The sequence below is a fragment of the Orycteropus afer genome, unplaced genomic scaffold (assembly GCF_000298275.1).
Source record: "Orycteropus afer afer isolate SDZICR_OR568_19922 unplaced genomic scaffold, OryAfe1.0 scaffold00064, whole genome shotgun sequence".
In the NCBI taxonomy this organism is placed as follows: domain Eukaryota; kingdom Metazoa; phylum Chordata; class Mammalia; order Tubulidentata; family Orycteropodidae; genus Orycteropus; species Orycteropus afer.
This window is the reverse complement of record NW_006921651.1, coordinates 6,840,420-6,863,334: the sequence shown is the minus strand read 5'-3', so window position 1 is coordinate 6,863,334 and position 22,915 is coordinate 6,840,420. Positions and strand designations below refer to the sequence as shown.

The 22,915-nt window shown below is 42.1% G+C and overlaps 1 protein-coding gene across 1 annotated transcript in view; it reads right to left on the bottom strand.

The window, feature by feature from the left end:
* Nucleotides 1-15,153: 15,153 nt before the first annotated feature.
* ERLIN1 (ER lipid raft associated 1) overlaps nucleotides 15,154-22,915 on the bottom strand; it is a 43,395-nt gene continuing 35,633 nt past the window's right edge. The window contains exons 9-11 of the mRNA XM_007939965.2: nucleotides 18,783-18,872; nucleotides 17,801-17,880; nucleotides 15,154-15,375 (exon numbers count right to left, since the gene is read on the bottom strand). Coding sequence (XP_007938156.1) covers nucleotides 15,154-15,375; nucleotides 17,801-17,880; nucleotides 18,783-18,872 — 392 coding nt within the window. The remainder of the gene's footprint in view (nucleotides 15,376-17,800; nucleotides 17,881-18,782; nucleotides 18,873-22,915) is intronic.

Below are 22,915 nucleotides of genomic sequence, written 5' to 3'. Positions count from 1 at the left end.
ATATCTTTGAAGAAATATCTATTCAAATTCTTTGCTCATTTTAAAAGTGGCTTGTCTTTATATTATTTTTATCCCTGATTTTTAACTGACGAACATGATCATTCTTTAACTTTCCCTCCCCTTTTCTTTTTTTTCACACTCTCCTAACATTATATCCCTTCCATCAGGTAATCTTATCATAGTGGGATCCTTTGCTTAAGGTCCACCTTCTCATGTTGATTCTCAGAGGAGACACTGTGTCTGTCTTGCTCACTCTTGTCTTGCTCATGGTTGATCCATTACTTTATTCATATTAGCTTTTCTGGCACATACCAGGTACTCGACAAGCATTTATTGAATAGAATTGCACTGGATGCTCACATTGTTTCTGCTGTTGTGCCAAGAGAATTGTTTTCTCCATTAAATAGGTTTCTGGAGTCACCTCCTTGATAATAATTTGGACTTCAGCTATTCCTGCCCACATAAGGAACCTATAAATCTGGTTTTATAACTTTTCTGACACACAGATCAAGTCAGAAGATTGACCATAAGGATAAAGTTTGGGGAGCTGGAGTTCAGAAAAGGCTGACGGTTCAGGATGCTGAAATTCAGTGACATCAGGACAGAAAGGCAAAGTCTCCGTGGAGCTCCAGCCGAAGAGGAAGGATCTCAGGCAGAGCTGGTAGTTGTAGCCTTCACAGCGATCTAAAGCAGACTGAGAAGTACTCATAATGAAGGCTACCCTCAACTCTTTTTACTACTGGATTATTCAGAATTTAAAGTTCCAGTCTTTGGTGTAGGTGGCTGCTCCCAGAAATGAGCAATGGAGTAGTATCTGTTGGCATAAAGTCAAGGTCCTGAGAGTAGGAGTAGAGCAGGTAAACAGGGATGTCCTAATAGGTGAAGCCACTGTGTGCGTGACAGCAGTATGTGTGTCTACGTGTGCACCTGTGCATGCTGTGTTTGAGCAGCTGTTACCACAGGAGATGGTGCTATCACACAGTAGGTGTTTTAAAACAACTCAAATTTCTTCTCTCACAGTTCTGCAGGCTGGACGTCTGAGATCAAGGTGAAAGCAGCGCCATGCTCCCTCCAAGGGCTCTAGGGAAGAGAGCCTTCCTTGCCTCCTTTAGCTTCTGGTGGCTGCTGGTTCCTTAGCCTGTGGATGCGTCACTCCGATCTCTGCCTCCATCCTCACATGGCCTTGGCCACTGTGCATCTGTGTCTCTGGGTTCAAATTTCCCTCTTTCAAAGACATCAGTCATGTCTGATTTAGGGATCCACCCTAATCCAATATGACGTCATCTTAACTTGATTGTATCTGCAAAGACCCTATTTCCAAATACGGTCACATTCACAGGTTGAGTAGTACTAAAGGGGCAGGGAGGTAGCATCTTCTGACCTCCTCTAACTTCACAAGAGGAAGGCAGAATCACCATCAGCAGCCAAGGCCTGTTCTTATGAGGCCAGACATGCCGCCACCCTCCAGCCCTCCTACTAACCTTGAACCAACCGTTCCTCCTGTGGCACCCACCGCCTCTCTGCTGGGTTTAATAATTTGCTGCAGTGGTCACACAGAACTCACAGATTTTGGGGTTTATTAGGGAAGCAACAGGCTACAATTCAAGTTCAGGAACACACTCAGTCTCTCTCAACTGGCAGTGTCTCTCAGCAGCTGGGCCTCTCTCAGTAGCATGTCTCTCTCTCAGCAGTGTGTGTGTCTTGTGTCTCTCTCTTAGCAGCACATCTCTCTCAGCTGGCAGTCAGAGAGACTCCCTTTCTGCCTCTAGGAGGGCTTCTTTTTAACCAAAACCAACCAATCCCAACATCAGAGTTCTATGCACCCAAAAGAGAGCAAATGTCTTAGAAGAGTACTTCAGGTGGACAACTTTAACAATCAGCTACTCAGTTGCTCATGGCAAAGTGGGGGTTACAAATACCATGGCTAGAAAAGCCATGCCATGTAATTTACTACAGCACAGGGGTGGAATTGTGGTGGTTAAGGTTGTATGTCAGCTTGGCTGGGCCTGGTTGAATGGCTGGGCAGCTAGATGCCGTTATCCCCCATGGTGAGATTGGTAATTTACTCCATGGTGGAATCTGCTGGAGCAGTTGCTTTAGGGATGTGGGCTGCTTCCAGTATATAAGAAGCAACTTTGAGGACGGTCTCCAGTTGATGTCACGCTTGAACCCTGCATGTAGCTAAGTCGTTGTTCAGCAGCCTGCCATGTTGCCCTGCCAATCTTGGGACTTTTAATGGTTTGAATTAATGGCCTGCTGTGTGGTTTGGTAGTATCGGAACTGTGCCTTTTTACTCGTTGACCATGGGTTTGTCAGCCTCAGCAGCTAGCAGCTGCCTGAGTGAAGAGATGCTTCTACCATCAGTGGGCTTGGAGCAAGAGGCAGAGCTGAAGCCCAAGGTCGAAGGCTTTCACCAAGCCCCTAGTGCCCGGCACTTTGAACTCAGACTTAAAACCTCTAAAATAGTAAGAGAATAAACTCCTGTTTGTTCAAGCCATTCCATTTGTGACATATTCCTGTCAGAGCAGAACAGAGGTAACCAAAACGAGTAGACATTAATTTCTGGGAGGCACCATTCAACTCAGTACAGATAGAAATATGAAATTCCTAAGGCAGAAATCAAACATGATATCCTTTTCTAGTGAGTGACCAACAAATAAATGAAAAGATGCTCACTTTTACTAATAACCAGAGAAATGAAAATTAAAACTACAATGAAATATTACTTTTCACCCATTAGATTGACCAAAATTAAATATTCTGACATTATAAAATATTAGCAAGCTTACAGGAAAAATGGGACCTCTCACACAGTGCCAGTGAGAGCATAAATTAGAATAAGTTACTGTGGAGATCATTTTGGCAGTACCCAGTAAAATGGAAAATGTGTATCTTGTGACCCCAGAATTCCACATCTAGGTGTAAACCCTAGGGAAACTCTCCCCATATGCAAGACACTGAAAAAGCTGTTCACTACATCATTAAAAAAAAAAAAAAAAAAAAGGAGAAATCATTAGTTGTCCACATCTATGAAAAACAATAAAAAATAAAAACCACATAGATGTCTACCAATATGCAAGCAGATGACATTGTGTGGGCTGTTCATACGATGAGGTACTCCAAAAGTTAAAAGAAATGAATTAGGGGTTTTATATATATATATATATATATATATATACATATATATGAATGCCATGACTTGGAGCCAACTCACCAGCAACTAATAGCAACAAAATTACAAATATATACACATACTATGCTCTGGTGGCATAGTGGGTAAGGCATTTGGCTACTAACCAGAAAGTCAGTGGTTCAAACCCACTAGCCACTCCACAGAAGGAAGACTCAGCAATCTACTTCTGTAAAGATTTACCACCTTGGAAACCCAAAGGGGTCGCTATGAGTCAGAATCAACTCGATGGCAGTGAGTTGTATGTATCTGTCATTGAATTGGTTCGGACTCATGGCAACCCTGCATGTAACAGAATGAAATGTTGCCCGCTCCCGCGCCATCTCCATGGCCTTGAAGTGTCCAAGTCCATAGTGAGACTATTGTCAGTCCATCTCACTGAGGGGTCCCCTTGTTTTCACTGACTACTTTACGAAACATGATTTCCTTTTCTAGTGACTGGTCTTTCCTGATGATGTGTCCAAAGGAAGCAAACCTGCCATCCTTGCTTCTAAGGAGCCTACTGGTCATATTTCTTTTAAGACTGATCCACTCTTTCTTCCGGCAGTATATACTCAATATTCTTCACCAACACCACAGTTCAAATGCATCAAAATTCTTCTTTTGTCTCCTTTTTCATTGTCCAGCTTTTGCATGCATATGAGACAAATGAAAAAGACCATGGTCTAAGTCATCAAAGTGACATCTTTGCTTTTTAGAACTTTAAAGAGGTCTTTTGCAGCAGATTTTCCCAGTATGTCCTCTGATTTCCTGAATGCTAGCTACTTCCATGGATGTTGATCATTAATTCAAGTAGAATGAAATCCTTGACAACTTCAAGTTTTCCTCCATGTATCATAACGATATACCTGATGCATATATGTATACAGATGTGTACCTCAAAATGTGTGGATTTCAAAACAAGAATGAGGGAGAAAAGTAAATTGCATAATACTTGTTTCTTTTTTCCTCTAAAGTGGACCTCTGATAAAGACTGAATATGAAAAAAGTATTCTCTTTCCTGCTTCTTGATAGACTTCTAAAAGAGCAGGTACATTATTTTTTCATTTTTACAGATTTCATATTGGATCACCCAATCAAATGAAAATATAGCTCGATCTAAAGATTGTAAATTTATGTATCAAGAGCCCACGCTGGCCTGTAGGTGTATTTTGTTTGGTCTAGATTGTATGTATTCTTCTTAATTAACTGCCAGGAAAAGATGGAAGATGATATATAAATAACTGGTTTTTTTGTTTATCTTGACAAATTGGACTAAATGGCTGCAACAGGTCATGTTTCAGTTGTAACACTACTAAGAGGAGCTGCGAGGCCCTCCCACTCTATTCTTCGAGATCACTACTGACTTTTTCTCTAGGTATGCAAATGCAGCTTTAAAACAAGCCACCTGGACTCCCCTGTCAACTGGGTTGCAGCCCCTAAGCTCCATGTAAATACAAGGTCTAGATATACACCAATCTGGTGTAGTAGTTAAGGCATTTGGCTGCTAACCAAAAGGTCAGTGGTTCAAACCCACCCACAAGCAGCTCTGCTAAAGAAAGATGAAGCAGTCTGCTTCTGTAAAAATTTACAGCCTTGGAAACTGATAGTTGGACCTGTGTGTCAACTTGGCTGGACCACAATTCTGGGTGGTTTAAGCAATTGTGATGTTGGTTGTTCCCATGATGGAATCAGATGTATATGTTTTGAGCAGCCAATCTGTTGAAAGGGAGTTTCCCTAGGGATGTGGCCTGCTTCCAGTATATTTATGGACATCCTGGGAAAAGAGACACTCTTCTGTGGATCGGGATTCTGCCTACAACTGTCTGTGAGTCAACAATCCAACATTCCACCATCTGGCCTGGAGATCTTGGATTTGTCATTCATTGGCGTTAACAGCCAGTATACTGTCTTCCAACCTTGAGTTCGTCAGCCCCTGCAACTGCATGAGTCAGGAAAAGCCTCCAGCTTGACGGTTGATCCAAGAACTTGGGACTTGTCAGCTTCTCTAAGTGTGTGAGCCATTTTCCTAAATTTCTCTCTCCCTAAGCTTTACTGGTTTTGCTTCTCTAGAGAACCCAGTATAACACAGAAACCTAATGCGGGTGACTTAAGTCAGAATTGACTTGATGGCAGCGAGTTTGGCTTTTTGATCACTGGAAGCGGTGGGGAGGGCAAAGAGGACTAGACCAGAAGGAAAAGTGTCATAGAGAAAAGATTAGAGGAGAGAAGGCAAAACACAGGGGGAAAAGAAAAAATAAAAAAAGTAGATGATCTCCAAATTTACTAGGGCTTTATTCTTCCAAATGTTATCAAAATTAAACCACGATTAGGGGCAGTGAGCGGTCACTGGGTCTATCTGAAATTCCCATATAACAATGTTTTGTTTACTTGTGGTCACAATAGTATGGTTTGTTTAGAAATTTGGCTCAAGTCAATACAACAAACTTTTTTACTGAGCACCAATATGCCCCAGGCTCTCCGCACAGCAATAAGAACAGAGGGATGACACGACCTCTGTCCCAAGCGACTCTAATGCAGTATAGTATCATATGCACTGTGATAAGTAAACAGAGAAGGAGGATCTAACCCAGCCCGGACCTGGGAAGTCTTGGCTGTGTAAGTCTTGAAGAACCATTAGCGTTAACCAGCTGGAGGAATAAGTAAACTTGTATTGATTCACTGTCTATAAGGACAATATATATGCTCTCGACTACCATCTAGAAATGATAAGGGGAGGACTCCTCTGGTGAAGCCCCTGCTAGCACTGTGCTCTGTGCTTGAACACTGCTGAACTGCAGAAATGCTTTCCCCGACAAAGTAGAAAGCTGTTGCATGCTGATAGCATTCACAGTCCCTGGGAGTCCGAATCAGCTCTATGGCAGTGGTGGGTAGTAAATCTGGCCACAACTTAACTCACACAGTTCAACTCTGACACACGCAGGGTTGCCATGAGTCAGAACTGGCTCAAAGGCAACTGGTTTACAGCTGGTTTAACCCTTGATCCAGACTCTCTAGAACTACACACCATTTCCTTTCCCATGAAAATTGTTCCCTCTTGGTGATGAGAAGGAAAAATATCTGCCCTCTCCCACCGATTATATGAAGGGCAGAGTCTCCCACTCTCCCACATGCTTCCAGAGGCACTGAGATCAAATGTGACTCTAGGGGCTGGTTTCAGGGGCTATTTTCCTTTATGTTCTTGGAAAATGCTGTATAATAAAAATAGCTAGCACTGATTGTGCCAGGCCCTGTGCTAATGTCTCTTTTTAATTCTCAACATCTTCATGAAGTAGATACTACAACTCCCATTTTAAAGATGAGGAATGAAGACTTAGAGGGGTTCAGTAACTAGCAAAGGGCTAAAAAGTACCACCCTGTTTTTGATACAGTAAGTTAAGTAAGTGGGTTAAGAACATCTGACTTATGGACAACTCATACTTCAGAACTGACTGCCATAAAGCCTATTGCATTGAAAAACTGAGTTAAATACAGTGGTTCATAATAATGAACATACACACTACTTTGTGATACTCATGAAAACACTTCATGGCTTCACCAGTTCATCAGCTTGAGGAAGGAGAATGCCACCTGAACTTTTAACCCTTTTGTGACCTGTGGGACATATCATGCCCACCTACATTTTCTGTTGCTAAGGTCTAGTGGGAAGCTGCTATCCCACTTTTAGTGCATGCTCCTATCTGGTGGTAACAGATAAATGTGTGAATCTGAATAAATGAGCCTCATCCCACCAACCCCAGCACCAGAGATGCCCTTAAGACATATGTGTCTCACTAACTGTGTCAAGATTCTTATTACCTCAAAAAAAATTTTTTTTTTCATTTCATTCAAAATGCCTTCCATTACTGAAAACCCATGGTTTTAATGAAAAATTCAAAGCATAAAATACTTCAGTCTTGAAAGAATCAAGTCAGATCACATTGCCTTAACATTGTGTTGAGGCCAGGAGTAAACTTCTCCTCTCCAGCAGCAGAATCAAACCCTGACTCTCCAACACTAGGTCCGTCTTCTCCAACACTAGGCCCATCATTGTCAACAGTAGCCATCTTCTCCTGCATCATTCAATTATTGTTACCATGTCACCTTACGAATGCCCCTTCTGGTAAGCAAGACATCAGTGGAACAAGAGGAAGTGTTAACCTTTAATCATGATCTTTCTTCTTTTTCCTATATAAACTGTTTTGAGAACTCTTTAACTTTTTAAAATAGTATTGTATACCTACACACACACACAGATTCTCTCTTGCCCCAGTAAGTACTATTTGTAGCTTTTTATTACTATATTAATATGTACTGATTATACTTAAGATATTTTAATATATTTGAAGTTTTCTTTAAGTGTTTTAAATACAAACAAAAGTACAATATATACTATGACAAACATTTGACTGACACTAAATAAGAACAGATTACCTGTTCCAACTTACTTACAAATACGACCAAAAGACACACTTAGGAACAGATTTCATTTGTAACCCAGATTGCCTGTACTTTGTTACAGCAGTCCTAGGAAACTAACACAGGAACTGAGATCGAAACTGCTCCAGTTACTCAGAATGACAGCAGCAGGTACTCAACGATGGCAGCTCATAGCAGAGGAGAGCAGGCTCCTAATTCAAACAGCTTCTTGGGCCCCTACAGTCTGACAGATTAGTTTCACACATTTGCAGACCACTTCCAAAAGGTTCATCTTTCTGGAAATAACCGTCACACTGTGCAGCTCTCCTACAGCACTTACTCCAAGTCCCCTAGACGCCAGAGAAGTCAATCCATGTGTTACTACTTCCCATTACACATAGCCATCTGCTTATCTCTTTTGCTGACCTCTATTGTAGGCTCCCACATACCCTGAAATCTCTCTAAATTCAGAGCTCCTATAGCCCTAAAAGTCAAGGTTTCAAAGGAGAATGAATGTCAAGGGGGTGGTAAAGAGCCTGGATCTAGAACACGATGAGTTAAAAGACGACTCTGGTAACCATCATTCATGTGCACTCGGGGAAAGCAACCTCTCGAAACCTTAGCTGTAAAAGGAGGATAATGGTAGAGCCTCACAAGGTTGAGAGATTTCAAAAAGAAAATGCCTGAGATGAAGACCTGGGCCATGACCAATAAGTGAATACTGTTACTCATAAGGGCTTCCAACAGAAGCCTCACAGCTCCTGGAACTCTTCATAAAGGCCCAATGACCTTCATTTTAAAATGCAATAGCATATGCAGCTCCCACCGCTTGGGATACCTTCCACCATCACCATCACCCTCTTCCACTGAATACCTCCTCTCCATCCTTATAAAGTCAGCTCAGATCAGATACAATAAGCCTACTCCTCACTTACCAACTATACCTCATTATCTAACATTTCACATTTACAACAACAGTAATAAAAAGCTATCTATGTTGCGCACTAATGACATAGGTCTGGCAGTAACGCCAGATGTGATGGTTATGTGTCAACTAAGCTGGGCCATGATCAGTTGTTTGGCAGTTATGTAATGATGTAGTCACCCTCCATTTTCACATAATGCTGATTTTCACATAATGACCTGGTCTTTGGAACCCCACTATGTTGGTAAGTGAGGAGCAGATCCATTACCTCCTAGAAATCACCAGGCTGGACTGGTCCTCATCTGAAGCCCCACAGCATCTAGTGTTTACCTTACTGTAGTTGCTAAGACAATAAAAAGGCTGATAGCTTTGTGTGTAATTGCTAGGACAATAAAAAGGTTGATAGCTTTGTGTGTACAGTAGTGTGACTGCCTACCCACAAAGCTATCAGCCTTTTTATTGTCTTAGCCACTAATACCTAATGGGGGAAAAAAAAAACAAACCAAACTCACTGCCATCAAGTCAATTCTGACTCATTGCCACCCTTAGTTGGTTTCTGAGGTGGTATATCTTTACAGAAGTAGACTGCCCCATCTTCCTTTCATGGAGTGGCTGGTGGGTTTGAACTGCCAACCTTCTGGTTAGCAGTCAGATGCCTTAGGCACTCAGTCATCAGAGCTCTTTTGCCCAATAAATTATCTATAGGGAGAAAAGAGACATTTTTGAAGATAAAAAGGAAACAGGAATAGATGCAAAGTAGGAAAAATAGGTAGAAAAAAATAATAGGAAAAAAGACAGATGAAAGATAGGTACCAATTCCAAAGAAACATGGGGAACAATGTAAGGGGAAGCAAGGAGAATGTCACTCTGAGTTATGGTCTATGCAATAACGAGCCTAAGAGTGAGCAACGAGTTCATAGTAAATCAGCTCTAAATGCTTACATAACAGCAAGACACAAGGAGGACAGAAGGCTGAGAAGGTGATTTGTTGAGATATTCCTGGACAGCTGTGGCGCAGGTTTAAATTCCAGCTAGCTTAGCTCATAGCTGCTGAAGACACAACTCAATGTGTTCTATTATGCCTGTGTTATGTATCAGGTACTATGTTCACTCTGTCCACTGCAGGAATTTCAGTCCACTCCAAAAGACAGATACAATGACTCCTATATATACTGGGTGAACTAACTTATCTCAGCAATTACCATGTGCAAATCATTAGGTACATTAACATATATTGCTGAGCCACTGAAGAGCCACACAGAGATGAATAGACAGGTCAGAGATGTCAGGTAACTTCCCATGGATACACATTAAGTCGGTCCTGACATGAACACTCTAGCATAATTTCTAAGTCTACTTTTTCACTACACCTTGCTCCTTTAACAGAGTACTTAAACAGGACAAACAAGTAGCTGTGGGTGTACAAGAATGTTTATACCTACCTGACTGTGGTACTGATAAAGCCTTGGTGTAGAAGTTGTAAGTGGAGCTGGGCTTTGAAAAATGCGTTTAATCTCTAAAGGAGGGTGTGTTCTTAAGTGAGTAACATGCTTACTTCCACCACTTGCCAGTATTTCATATTCATCCTTGTGTTCCTCCATGCAACAAAACCAATCAACTCAGTCCAGGCACTATGTTAGGCATTAGCAGTTAGATACAACCCCTAGAGAACAAGACATAGTCCCTGCCCTCATAGACCTTAACATATGTGAAACAGGCATTAAGCAGGGGTGGTGGAGTGAATTACATGGTATGGCTTTTCTAGCCATAGCCTTTGTAACTTCCACTTTGCCGAGATCAACCAAGTAGCTGCTTGTTAAAGTCACCTACCTGGGATAGCACGGAGTAATCTAGGGAAGTTCGTTCTCTCAGGTGTGTAGAACTCTGATGTTGGGATTGGTTGGTTTTGCCACTCTACAAGGCTCAACATGAGCCCTCCTAGAGGCAGAAGGAATCACTACTGGCTGAGAGACATGCTGCTAAGAGGCTGAGACTGCTGGCTGACAGAGACTGCACGCGTTCCTGAACTTGAATTGCAGTCTGTTGCTTCCCCAATAAACCCCATAATCTGTGAGTTCTATGTGGCCACCGCAGCGAATTATAAAACCCAGCAGGGAGGTGGTGTGTGTGGTGAGAGGGATGGTTGGTGTCAAGGCTGGCAAGAGGGCTGGAGGGTGGCATCATGTCTGGCCTCACAGCTGCTGAAGGCCTTCGGTTGCTGATGGTGATTCTGTCTTCCTCTTGTGGAGTTAGAGGAGGTCAGAAGATGCCACCTCTGTGCCCATTTAGCAGCAGGTAATTAAAACAAACAAACAAACAAAAAAACCACCACCCCAAATTGACTGCCATTGATTCTATTCCAACTCACAGAGACTGCCTTTGGGTTTCCGAGGCAGTGAATCTTTATGGTAGTAGATTGCCCAGTCTTCCACGGAGTGGCTGGCGGGTTTGAACCACTGATCTTCAAGTTAGCAGTCAAATGCCTTAGGCACTACACTACCAGAGCAAGCAGGTAATTAAGAGGTACGCTAAGTGTTACAAAGAGGGACAAGGACAGGACGCTAACCTGAAGGAGCTCAGGGTGAGCCCTCTGAAGAAGTGATGAAAACTCATTAGGAGTTAACAAGGAAAAGTTGTTGGAGCTGTAAGGGAGAAGAGAACCAGGAGGATGGAAAACATATGCCAAGGCCATGAAAGAAAACAGTACATTCAGGGACCCAGGAGCAGAGAACAGTGACTGGAGGGGCCAGCATGGACCAGATCACAAAGGGCCCTGTGTGCATACATTTGGGACTTAATCCTAAAGCAATTAGAAGCTACAACCTCTTATTCACAAAATTCTACCCCCACAGCCAGGAGAAGTCACTTCATTTTTTTTTCTTGCCCTGCTTATTAAAAATTTTTATTATAGTAAAATATATATAGCATTTTTTTCCATTTTAACTATTTTTAAGTATACAATTCAGTGATATTACATTCACATTATACAGCCATTACTATTTCTAAAAGTTTTTCATCACCCCAAACAAAACTCAGTATCCTTTAAGCAGTAACTCCCATCCCCCCAAACCCCTGCTAACCACTAATGATCTATTTTCTCTGCGATTGTGCCTACTCTGTTGTGTGCTGTCAAGCTGATTTTGATTCACAGTGACACCATATGAGGGTAGAGCCCCCACAGGGTTTCCTAGGCTGAAATCTTCACAGGAGCAGATCACGTCCTTTCTCCCATGGAACAGCTGGGTGGGTTCCAACAGCTGACGAGTTAGTAGTGAGTGCTCACCTAGACTGCCACCAGGACTCCTCTGCCTACTCTAGATAGCTCATGTAAGTAGGATCATGCTGTATTTGTTCTTTTGTGTCTGACTTCTCTCACTCAGAATGTTTTCAAGTTTTACCCATGTTGTAGCACGGGACAGAACTTCTTCCTACGGCTGAACACACAGGCCACGTTTTGTTCATCCATTCATCTTTTGAAGGATACCTGGGCTGTTTCCACATTCTGGCTGTTGTGAATAGTGCTGCCACGAACACTGGTATACTCTTAGCCGTTTATGCTCCTGCTTTAAATCTGTTGGGTGTGTACCTAGTATCGCTGGGTCATATGGTAATTCTATGTTTAACTTTATTTTTTCCAGAAATAATCTCATTTTAACATCTATCTAAGCTTATAAGATAACTGGTCTGAATTCAATTTCCCTGGCCTGCACTAGCTGCTGCAGGGTCCTACAGGTTTGAGTCCCGGAGGAATATGGAGGAATGAGCTGCTTTCTCCCCAAACTCCTAACCCCTCACCGCTCCAACGTTACTGTAAATACGTCCTTAGGTGGGAACACAGAGAGCCTGGGAAGAACAGACCAGTGAAGCTCGGTGAATCACTGAACCATTAGTTCAATCATACCATTGTCAGCTACAATTTATCTACATTGTCCTTCCTACACCTCAGGGTAACCACCTTCTCCCTTCCTCAGTGTGTTAAGTGTATTAGCTCTCAGGAAAAGGCTGCGAGGGGCCCAAGGCTTTTCCACCTCTCTTCCTCCCTCTGTTGCTGGCCCCATCACACAAAGAATCAGAACATTCCTTGTTAAATTCCATGAGTCAGGAAAGGGTGGAAATCCTGTTAACATTCTTTCCTTAAAAGTAGTAAAGTTAAACCATCTAATACACTGGCTACCTAACTGAAATGGACAATACAGCTTCATTATTGATGTTAGTTGCCATCAAGTCAACTCGCACTCACGCCCCCTCCCCCACAGAGTGAAACACTGCCTGGTCCTGCGCCACCTTCCCGATCACCAGTGTGCTCGGGTCCACAGTGCCAGCCACAGCATCGAGAATGTGCTCACCTTCAATCACTACATTAGATACTATTTTGTTGGGATCTACAGTTTTCATTGGCTAATTTTTTTAAGTAGATCACCAGGCCTTTCTTCCTGGTCTTAGTCTGAAAGCGCTGCTGAAATCTGTCCACTATGGGTGACTCTGCTGGTCTGTGCAATTACCAGTGGTATAGCTTTGCATTATAGCAACACACAAGCCGTGACAAACTGACAGGTGCCTGAGGCAACAGAAAAGAATGGAGAAATAAAAACACAAATCACTGATAGTAAAATAGTTTTATTTAGTTTCTTATTTTTAAAAAAGGTAGCATTTCACATATAAATTTAGAGTTCAAGATTACAGTGTGTATTTGCCAAAAGGAACATCCCTGAAGGAGGGACAGACTGCGAGCTCAGCAAGTGAGCGCAGGGAAGCACACTCCACGGGGAGCTGAAGAGGTTCTTTCTGTGAAACTTCCCCGTGGCACTTCCCTATCCCTCAGCCCTGACACCAGGGTTTCTGGCTTGTAAGAAAACCCACTCCCAACACTTTGGGGCAATAGCTCTTAGCTCAGTAAATAAGGGAACATCTCTAGGAGTAAAAGCACAAATATCAATGATCCAGCTTTCCCACAATCATTACTCATCTGAAGCAACAATATGACAGGTGGAGTTTTTATAATTCAAAAGTTCTTTTAAGGAGGGCTAAAGAACACAAAATTCATTCAGAGGGAATTTATATAATTAATTGAGCAGAAAGGAAAAAAAAAAATGATTCTCTCTACATTACAGATGGCTCTGAAGTATAAGGCCCAGGAAAAAGACCCGTTTGAATCTGGGACTTCCCTCCTTTCCCAAAGTCAGTGTTTGGCACAATCCACAGGCTGTCACGAGGCTGATGGGCTGTCACGCAGCTGGAAGCTTCCCTGCGGTGGTCCCATGGCTTCAGTGGCATCATCAGCGTGTACACAAGAAGTGTCCTAACAAGCTGCACCAACTCAGGCCTAACTACAGGGCGCCCTCTTTCAGGCAAGTTAATCTTACAGAAAAATGTCCAGATGAAATAGGTCTCCCATAGCCACAAGCCAGCTCTGCCACCCTCTCATGGAAAATTAAGTCCACTGGCTACCCAGGGAAGGTCAAAGTTGGAAAAATAACTTTGATTTCAGCATGTCAGGGCCACGAGGGAAAACAGAGATGACCAAGGGTGCTTTCTGTTCTTTGTCTCACACTACGTGGGCTCCTGATGAACCACCTTGAGAAGAACCATCAGTGTGCCAGTAACCATGGCAGCCCTAGGATTTGGCCTTTAGGTAGAAGTGTAGGGGCAAGTGAACTCACCCCAAATCCAGTTTTAAAAAGAATCATTTCCTGCAGTTATGATATAACACTGTGCAGTGAGGGGCTGGGAACTGTACACTCCGCTCATTCTGGTGAAAGCCCCGCCCACTCCTGGTCAGCCAGAGCTGAGAGGGGGCCGTGGAAGGAGGCATCTGTAGCTAAAAACCAGGCACCTTAAGTCACACGTGGCCTGGGGCAGTGATGTGGACAGTCATCACCCCAATGGGAAGGAATGCCGGGTCCCAGAGCTGTGGTTCAGAGCAAAGGCTCCATCGCACCCAAAGCTTCCAATCAAGCCCTCCTGAGCCTACCAATGCGGTGAACTTGTGATTATGAATCATTACACCGAGTCTCTGGTTGGGTGAGAAGGTACACGCCCCAGGAGACCACCAACCCGACAGGAAAACAGAAAGGTGCAAGTCTTATCAAGTAAATGGTTGCTCCAAGTGGAAGATCATTTCCTGGGGAACTTCAGAGGCCTAGATGCTAATCACATAGATGAATGCTGGCCCGAGAGCCCAGAACGAGAGCCTGGGGTGCAATCAGGCTTCTTTGCACTTACCACCTCGTGGCCACCTTCCCGCTGGCCTCTCTCATTTCTAGCATGGCTGCGCATACATTTCCCCAGGGACCAATGTAAACATTATTCAATAGATCTCAGCTTAGAAAAACACAGCTTGTTATGTAGTTAGTGTTTGACATTCCAGTGCAGGCAGTATCGTAGCATCAGACATTCCCTCATTCATGAGTACCAGTTTGGAAAGAACACAAGAAATACTTGATAAAACTGCAGCTGAAAAGACCCTCTGAGTGCCAGACAGCTGGCTCTATGTCGCACTGAGTCAATAAACGAGGATAATCACAGGAGAGGCAGAACAGATAGCACAAGTTCTCTAAGTCTGAAGAGTCGGTATAACCATTGTTCCCCCTGAACCCCATGGGACACATCTTGATATGGGAGGTCATTTCCACCTCTTGCATCAACCCGTGCTCTCCTTGTTTTGGATGGGGCTCTCTCCAGAGGGTTCGTGAGCTTCCTTAGAGAGGAGAGAGCTTTCTCTTCCAGTCCTAACATCTGAATATTTCAAAGCACAAGAGGAGTCCACAAACATGCTAGGGATGCTGCTGCCAAAATAGATCTTACTGTTGGAAGCAATGGCCTGGTACTTTTTGAGCTCCAGATACTCCGGGGTCAGTTTGTGCTGCGTAAGGGCAAACAAGACACAGGCATCAGGACATCTCTGGGCGCAGTCAGCTCTTTGTCTACATTCATTTTCTCTCCACTGTTCTTCACTCTGAACTGCTGCCAAGGACACTGTCTCACTTTGCAGTGTGGCTATCACATTAACAGCCATGTTCCAGACTTGAAGCTCCTTTAACAAACTCCTGTCCTAGTGAGGATAAGCTATTAACTTCTTAATAGAAGGATGTAATGGCTAATTGGGGAAGGGAGGGATTTGGGAATGATTAATGATAATAACTAACATTTCTATAGGGTCAATAAAGTCCACTCCCATCTCATCTAGCTGAATACAGCCTGGAATGTGACTGGAATTTTTGATTCAGAGAAAGGTGGGCAGGTTAACAGATGGGAGTGGAAGAGCTTCAAAGGAAAAGGCTATGATTTATTTTAGAGTAATCTAAATGAATAAATAAAAACTCTTCTTCTCAAAGTCCGGTCCACTTTCCAATTTCCTTTTAACATGAGCGAGCCAATGAATAACCTTTTAATTCCCTGGACTCCTAACTTTATAATCAGCCATCTTGATTCTATTTTCCTGTTTTTCTTGACTAAACTCTAGAACTGGAAAAGGTCTCAAGAAATCACCTTGTCTGGCCTCGTGCCTTTATTCAGAAGCTGCATGTTTAAACTGCTTGTGACAGGCTGATGTTTGTCAACCACCTTCCCACAGATCTCCCTGTCACCTACTGCAGTGTTTTGTTTTAATCATGGTGCTATGACCCGGCCAACCAAAATCTCTCTAAGTTTGATTAAAACTCATTTCTAACGTTGTCTGGAATAGACATGCCTCCAAAAGGCTCTGAGAACTTTCCTGAGGATCCTCCCCTGCCCTTGAGCCCCAGGCAAACGACCACGTTGTCCTTCACAGTCCCAACCTTTCATTTTCTACATTCCAGCATCTTTGATGCCCTGCTGGATCTATATCCCTCTCCAGCTGATCCACAGCTGCTGTCAAAACACTGTAACCAAATCTGGTCACAATACATACACAAATTACTTCTGAAAGCCTTTTTAATACAGGTTGATACCTGAGTAGCATTTTTCAAAATGGCATAGGTTGACTTCAATGGCAGGGTCTTAGTCAAGTGTTTCCTTCCTGCCTTCATCCTGACTAAAGTCCATTCTGTTTCTAAAAGGCTGTACCTTCCACCATGCTTATTTCTAAATTTATCCGTGTTTTCAAAGTACTGACAACTCTCATTCTGTCTACCTACCACGTCTGATCATTTCTTCTGAATACAGGTTACGCTACTCTTTCTAAAATGAAAGCATTCAAACTCTGTCTTATACCTTATATCTTGACTCTAAGCCTTCACACTGCATTGTACAGGTTAGCAACTACTATCTCAACCTCTTCTCTGTTCCAAGCTACTCTACAAATAATCACTTATAATCTTGCTCATATCTTTTCTTTCTCAGAACCTTGTAGGGGTCGTAGCTGCCTCTTAATTAAATGACCTGTTCACTAGGTCCGTACTCTACAGTCAACCTACCCTAGCACTCACACCTACATTGTCTGCCCATCAGCCTACCTCCCTCAAGTTACCACACATTCCTTTCCTTGTGCCCAGAACTGTTTTCTATCCTATAAATAAGAAAGCAGTTCTCAAATGGGGGCAGTTGGTAATGTGTATGAGAAGTGGGTGGAGTTTGGTGGCTAAAATAATTGGTAAGCATTACTGATATTTAGTGGGCAATCACCAGGGATATAAAATATCCCGCAATGAGAGAGTCATCAACAATGAAGAAGAACCTCACCCCAAAATGCCAAGAATGTCTCTGATATGAGAAACACTGCTCTAGGTGAACTTAACACCTATCAAAAAAACCCAATTCAAACCAAACCCACCTTATCTGAGAAGCAAGTCTAGTCACTGCAGGTGAAAACCCTCAACTTCACTGATTACTGAGACCTTACATAGCGGGTACGAATGAATGAATTCCTGGCATTTCATCTCTGTTTCTGTCTGTCTGCCTTTTTCTTAGTGCCCCGCTATTAAAAGTAGCTATAGAGTCCCCAACCTGGTGGATGTGTAGTACATCTTGCTAAATGATGGGCTGTTAACTGACTGGAGGATGTGATGGTCACCACTTCCTCGACATCAGATAAAATCACTCCATCATATTAAAACCAAACCCACTGCTATCAAGTTGGCTCTGACCTACAGTGACCCTATGGGACAGAGCAGAAATGCCCCAGGGGGTTTCCAAGGCTGAAAATCGTTATGGAAGTAGACGGCCTTATCTTTCTCCCACAGTTGGCTCGGGGAGTTTGAACTGCCAACTGTTTGTTTAGCAGATGAATGCTTTAAGTCCTGTGCCCCCAAAAAGGGAAAGCAAACTCCCAAACCATACAACTAGGAAAGCGGCAGAGAGCCAGTCACCTTGTTTGAGGTGGCGTATTTATGTGCAGCGTAAAACTCAGCATCTGCTTTCGCCTTCTCTCGGGCCAAGAACGCAGCATCTAGCAAACAAGACAGACAGGGTGTTTAAAGCCACGCAAAGTGCCGATCCAGCCCCTCAGCTGGGTAGTAGTTCAGACTGCACCTTGGGTAGGGCTCCCTTTCTCCACTGCCTAATAATTCAATTTCTTCCTTTGCCTCATAAATTTACAACAAAATGAACAGTTTTCCATCCCAGCACCGAGACAGCTCTTCCTCAAAGGGGAATACTCCTGTTGGCTCATTTCAGCCCACTGCGTTCTGCACCCAAACCTGCTCCTTCTTTCCTCCTCCTCTACTCTCCATCCAGGCCCCAGGCTTCAAGAACAACTAAGTGCAGACGCAGACCTTCTGCTCTACCCACTGCACTGTCCCCAGCCATTCAGGATCTGAGTGGGAATCAGTGAAGGAGAGAGGCAGGAAGCAGCAGTACACAAGCAGAGGGGCTCACGCTTGGCCTCCAAGACCCCTTGTGAGCTAAGAGCACTCCACCGTACGAACTCAAGTATTCACGCCCCTCCATGAAAACTGAGCCTTCTTCCCCCAGCCCCACCAGCTCATTATTTTTGTTGATAGCTGGGAAAGAAACTGGTGGTAAGCTTTATAATCTTGTGCATTCTTTACAACTGATTATGGGTAATTCTCAATACTTTGCCTGGAAATAAAGTATCAGCTAATAAGCTCCAATTTAATAAAAAAAAAATGCTGAATTATCCACAATTACAAACCAAACCAATAGACAGATATATAACAAAAATAGTTTTTTTTTTTTTCTTCTTTTCGGTCTAGAGTATCAGGCCAGCCACTTTTTCCAGACCAGATTACTCTCTGCTATGGCCTTGCCACCCACCACAAACAAGAACCCACCTCCCCAGGTAGAGCAACAGCTCAGGACTGTCCCAGCCTCAGACCCTCCCTGCTGTACCTTCAATCTCAGAAATGCGCTTTTCCGTTTCTTTCTCCATCACCTTCTGCTGAAATCGAATTTTTGCCACTTGTGCAATCTTCTCTGCTTCTATAATTATACAACAAAAGAGGATACATTCAAATGCATTTCTCTTGTTCCTATGGACTTAGAACCGGCAGCACACAGTCCCACATTTAATTATGTAAGATTATAAGGGCTAATTGTTTCACGAAGTTTTATCTAACCAGACTGTAAACAACTCATGGGAAAAAAGGAAATTTATTTTCTATGTCACTGCTCTATTTTGACAGTACTAATTTTGTGGGAAGAGGACAAACAAAAAGTAACAGTTCCAGTACCTCATAGGACAATATAGCAATGGTCCACAAGTTAATGGGAAAAAAAGATACTTTATAAAAGTACCACAGAACAAAAACAGAGCAACATAAATGCATGGCGGCACAGGACAATTATATAAGGTGGCAGGAGAAAGTATGAATAAGGAAGGTAAGTTAAACCAAGGAAGGCCTCTGGAAGACATCTTAAAGGAAACAGTGGACAGGATCTGGGAGGACATGCCAAAAAGCATACACAAAGATGAGAAGGCATGAATGAGCAGGTCACAGTAGAGAGATGATTAGGGGCCACCTGATAAGACAGCAGAAAAGACTGGGTAAGAGGGTAACAGGACTCCTATCTTGAATGACAGGCTAAGGAGCTCGGTGTTGATATAATCAGGATGAACTGTTAAATTACCATCACGGTAAGGACAGGATAAAAATAATATTCGAGGAAGATTATTCTGACTGCTGCAGAAGATAAAACAGAAAGCAGAATAATTCACCCGAGAGTGTGAAAACCAACGCTGGGAGTGAACCTGTCCACTGCAGCAGGCAACACAGGCAGGAGAAGCTAAACACCCCAAGTGAACCTCCGGCTAAACCAGAGGACTCTCATTACACTTTACATTCAATCACTGCAATTCTTAAGTAACAGTCTAAATTTTCCTTTGTAGCCAAAGAAGGAAGGTTGGGCAATCCTACTTCCATAGTGATACTGCCTCGGAAACCCAAGGAGGGGTCGCTATGAGTCCGGGCTGACTCAACGGCACATAACAACAACAACAACAACAGCCAAAGAAGGTAAGTATTTCAACATACTTTATCTCTCACCCCTCAGGGAAGTGCATTATAAAAAGAAAAACTCTGAAGTGGGTTATCTTTCTCCTTCCAGAAGACAATAACCTTTACCAAACACTCCAAGGAAGACTTGCTTATTTCTCCATCAGAGTAAAATCAATCCACATCATATTATCCTAAAAAACGATCTACTATATTCACAGGGGCTTCAAACTTAACTATAAACAGAAACTCAAGATAAACTTGAATTGAAAGGCGAGGGATTTGGAGCACGCAGCTAGAATCCAGGGGACGCGATCTTACCACAGAACCACGAGGTAATCCCGTTCACCACTGCTCTGTGGTGTGTGGGTGTGAGCCAATAAAGAGCATGATGAGACTCTAATTCTACACAGTCAGCTAGGCTAGTGAGAAAATCCCTCAGCTACCAACACTTGAAAATGCTAAACACATAACTTTGTGTTTAATTGCTTGGCTGAATTCCTAAGAAAGAATGGGAGATAGTCAAGGGATGTAAATAAAGGGAGAGCTGAAAGCCTGCATGATGGCAGCACTGGGGGTACTTAATGGACAACTAAGAGACAGAGACGTGGGGTACAGCCCACGTGGGGGCCAGGAGAGGAGGCCTTGAGATGCTGGCCCTGAGCCTCCTGCACAAAGCTGACACCTGTGATGGCTACAACCCCAGTGAAAAGGGGACTGGAAAATCGTGCCTACCAGCCCAGCGAGCAGCACCGCCATACATCAAAGGAAATTGACGTGCACTCAGAAAAAAATCTTAAAAGCAGAAAGGCAGACCGATTACTCAAAAAGGACAATGAGACCTTTGACAGCCTATTTCTAAACAGCTACAAGAAGTCAAACAAAAATGAAATAATATTGTTAGAGTGACAAGGAAAAAAAAGCTTCATTTGATTTAGAACTGTAAGCTAAATTATATTCAAGAATGAGACAGAATATAAAAAACAGTTGAGACCAAGAAAGAACTAAACAAATTGACTACCCCTTAGCCTTCGTTGGAAAAACTAGCAAAGAGAAAAAAAAAGGGGGGGGGGGGTTGCAAGAAGCAATGGAGAAGAAAAAATTACTAAAGAAATACTAAGAAAAAATACACATGTAAATCAAAATAAATGTTTACTGTACAAATCAATGACAGTGATGGTTATACTTAATGGGGGGAATAAAAGCAACATGAAACTAAAATACTAGGCAATAATATGTAAGCCTGGGACAGTGATAAATATTCTAAAGTACTGCTCAAGAAGAGGGCGGAGAGATTGGATTAACGATTAACTTTAGTTGTTGCCAAGTCAGGTATGCTTGTTAATATTTTATAGGTAATGACTAGTTATACATTTGAGAAACAATATACAATTTCTAATCAAGTAAAAACAAGAAAGTAATTCAGAAAATTAAATCATTTTTATGCTAGTCAAAAAGCGGGGGGCAGGGGGCAGAGAAAAGAAATGCAGGGTAACAGCACAAAATTAAATGATACAAACAAATCCAAACATAGCAGTAATCACAATAAATATAAAAAGACTAAACTCACCAGTTAAAAGACAGATTCTCACATTGGATAAGAGAACAAAATCCAGCTATATGCTGTTTACAAGAGACACACCTAAAACACAATGACACAGAAAAGTTGAAAGTGAAAGAATGGGAAAAGATACACCAGGAAAATAACTAACCCAGAGGAATCTGGCAAAACTGTGTAATCACTGGACACAACAGACCTTAACCCAAATAACATGCTGGGGGATAAAGTGGGCTACTATATCACAGAAGCCATTCTCCAGGGAGAGACAATCACCTTGAACCTGAAACTCTTAATGAGACACCCCAAATACATGAGAGAAAAAAAAAAAGCAAGAGGTCAACAAATTCATGGTCCTAGTGGGATTTTTTAAGACATCTCTCGCAGAGATTGATAGCTCAAGACAAAAATTAGAAGAATATTACACAAGTCAAATAAGCCTGACCTAATGGATAGAGAAATCTATACTAAGCATTCAATCTTTTCAAGGACACAAAGAGCACTTATAAAAAATGACCATGTGCAGTAGGCTATACTGCAAATGTCAATAAATACTTAAGAATCCATATAACAGATCATATTCTCTGACCACAATTTAATAAAACTGGAAATCAACAATAAAAAGGTAGCCACTCGGATGCATGCAACCAGAAAATGAAAAATATACTATTAGTAATTCATGGGTTAAAGAAAATATCATAATGGAAAAAACTTTTAGAAAGAATGAAAACTGAATACCAATAAATAATCCGTATTTCAAAACTTGTGAGACATACCTAAAGCAGTACTTAGAAGATAAGTTATAATCTTAAATTTTCCATTAGAAAAGACTGAAAACGAATGATTTAAATGTCTAACGCAAGCAATTAGAAAAGAACCAGAGAAAAAAAAAAATAAGGATGAATAACGTAATTGAAAAGAAAAGTCTCAACAGAACAAACAAAAGCAAAAATCAATTCTCTAAAAAGATACATAAGATAGCTCTCTAGTAAAAGTGATCCAACAAAAGAGAAGGCACTAATAAACAATATTAGAAATAAAAAGGGTTATCCAGATATGGTAGAGGGTTTCAAAAATCATTAGAGAATATTATAAATAAATTTGTGTCCCCAAATTAAAAATATCATAAAATAGACAATTTTCTAGAAAAATATAATTATCAAAATGGACTTCAAAAACAAAATAACAACTGAATAGACCTACAACCATTAAAGAAATTAAATCAGTAGATTAAATATTACCACAAGAAATAAAAAAAGCAAAACCTCCACTAGATGAAGATGATTTTACAAATGAGTCCAAATCTGCAGAGAAGACAAAACATATCTTATGTAAAATGTCCTACAACTTAGAGCCAGCTACCCAGAGCGACCGAGTAGTTGAACCTGCAGGCTTGGGACCATAGTCACAGGGTACATCAAGCTCAATTGGCATAACATACTATACAAAACATTGTTCCACCTCCTACTTTG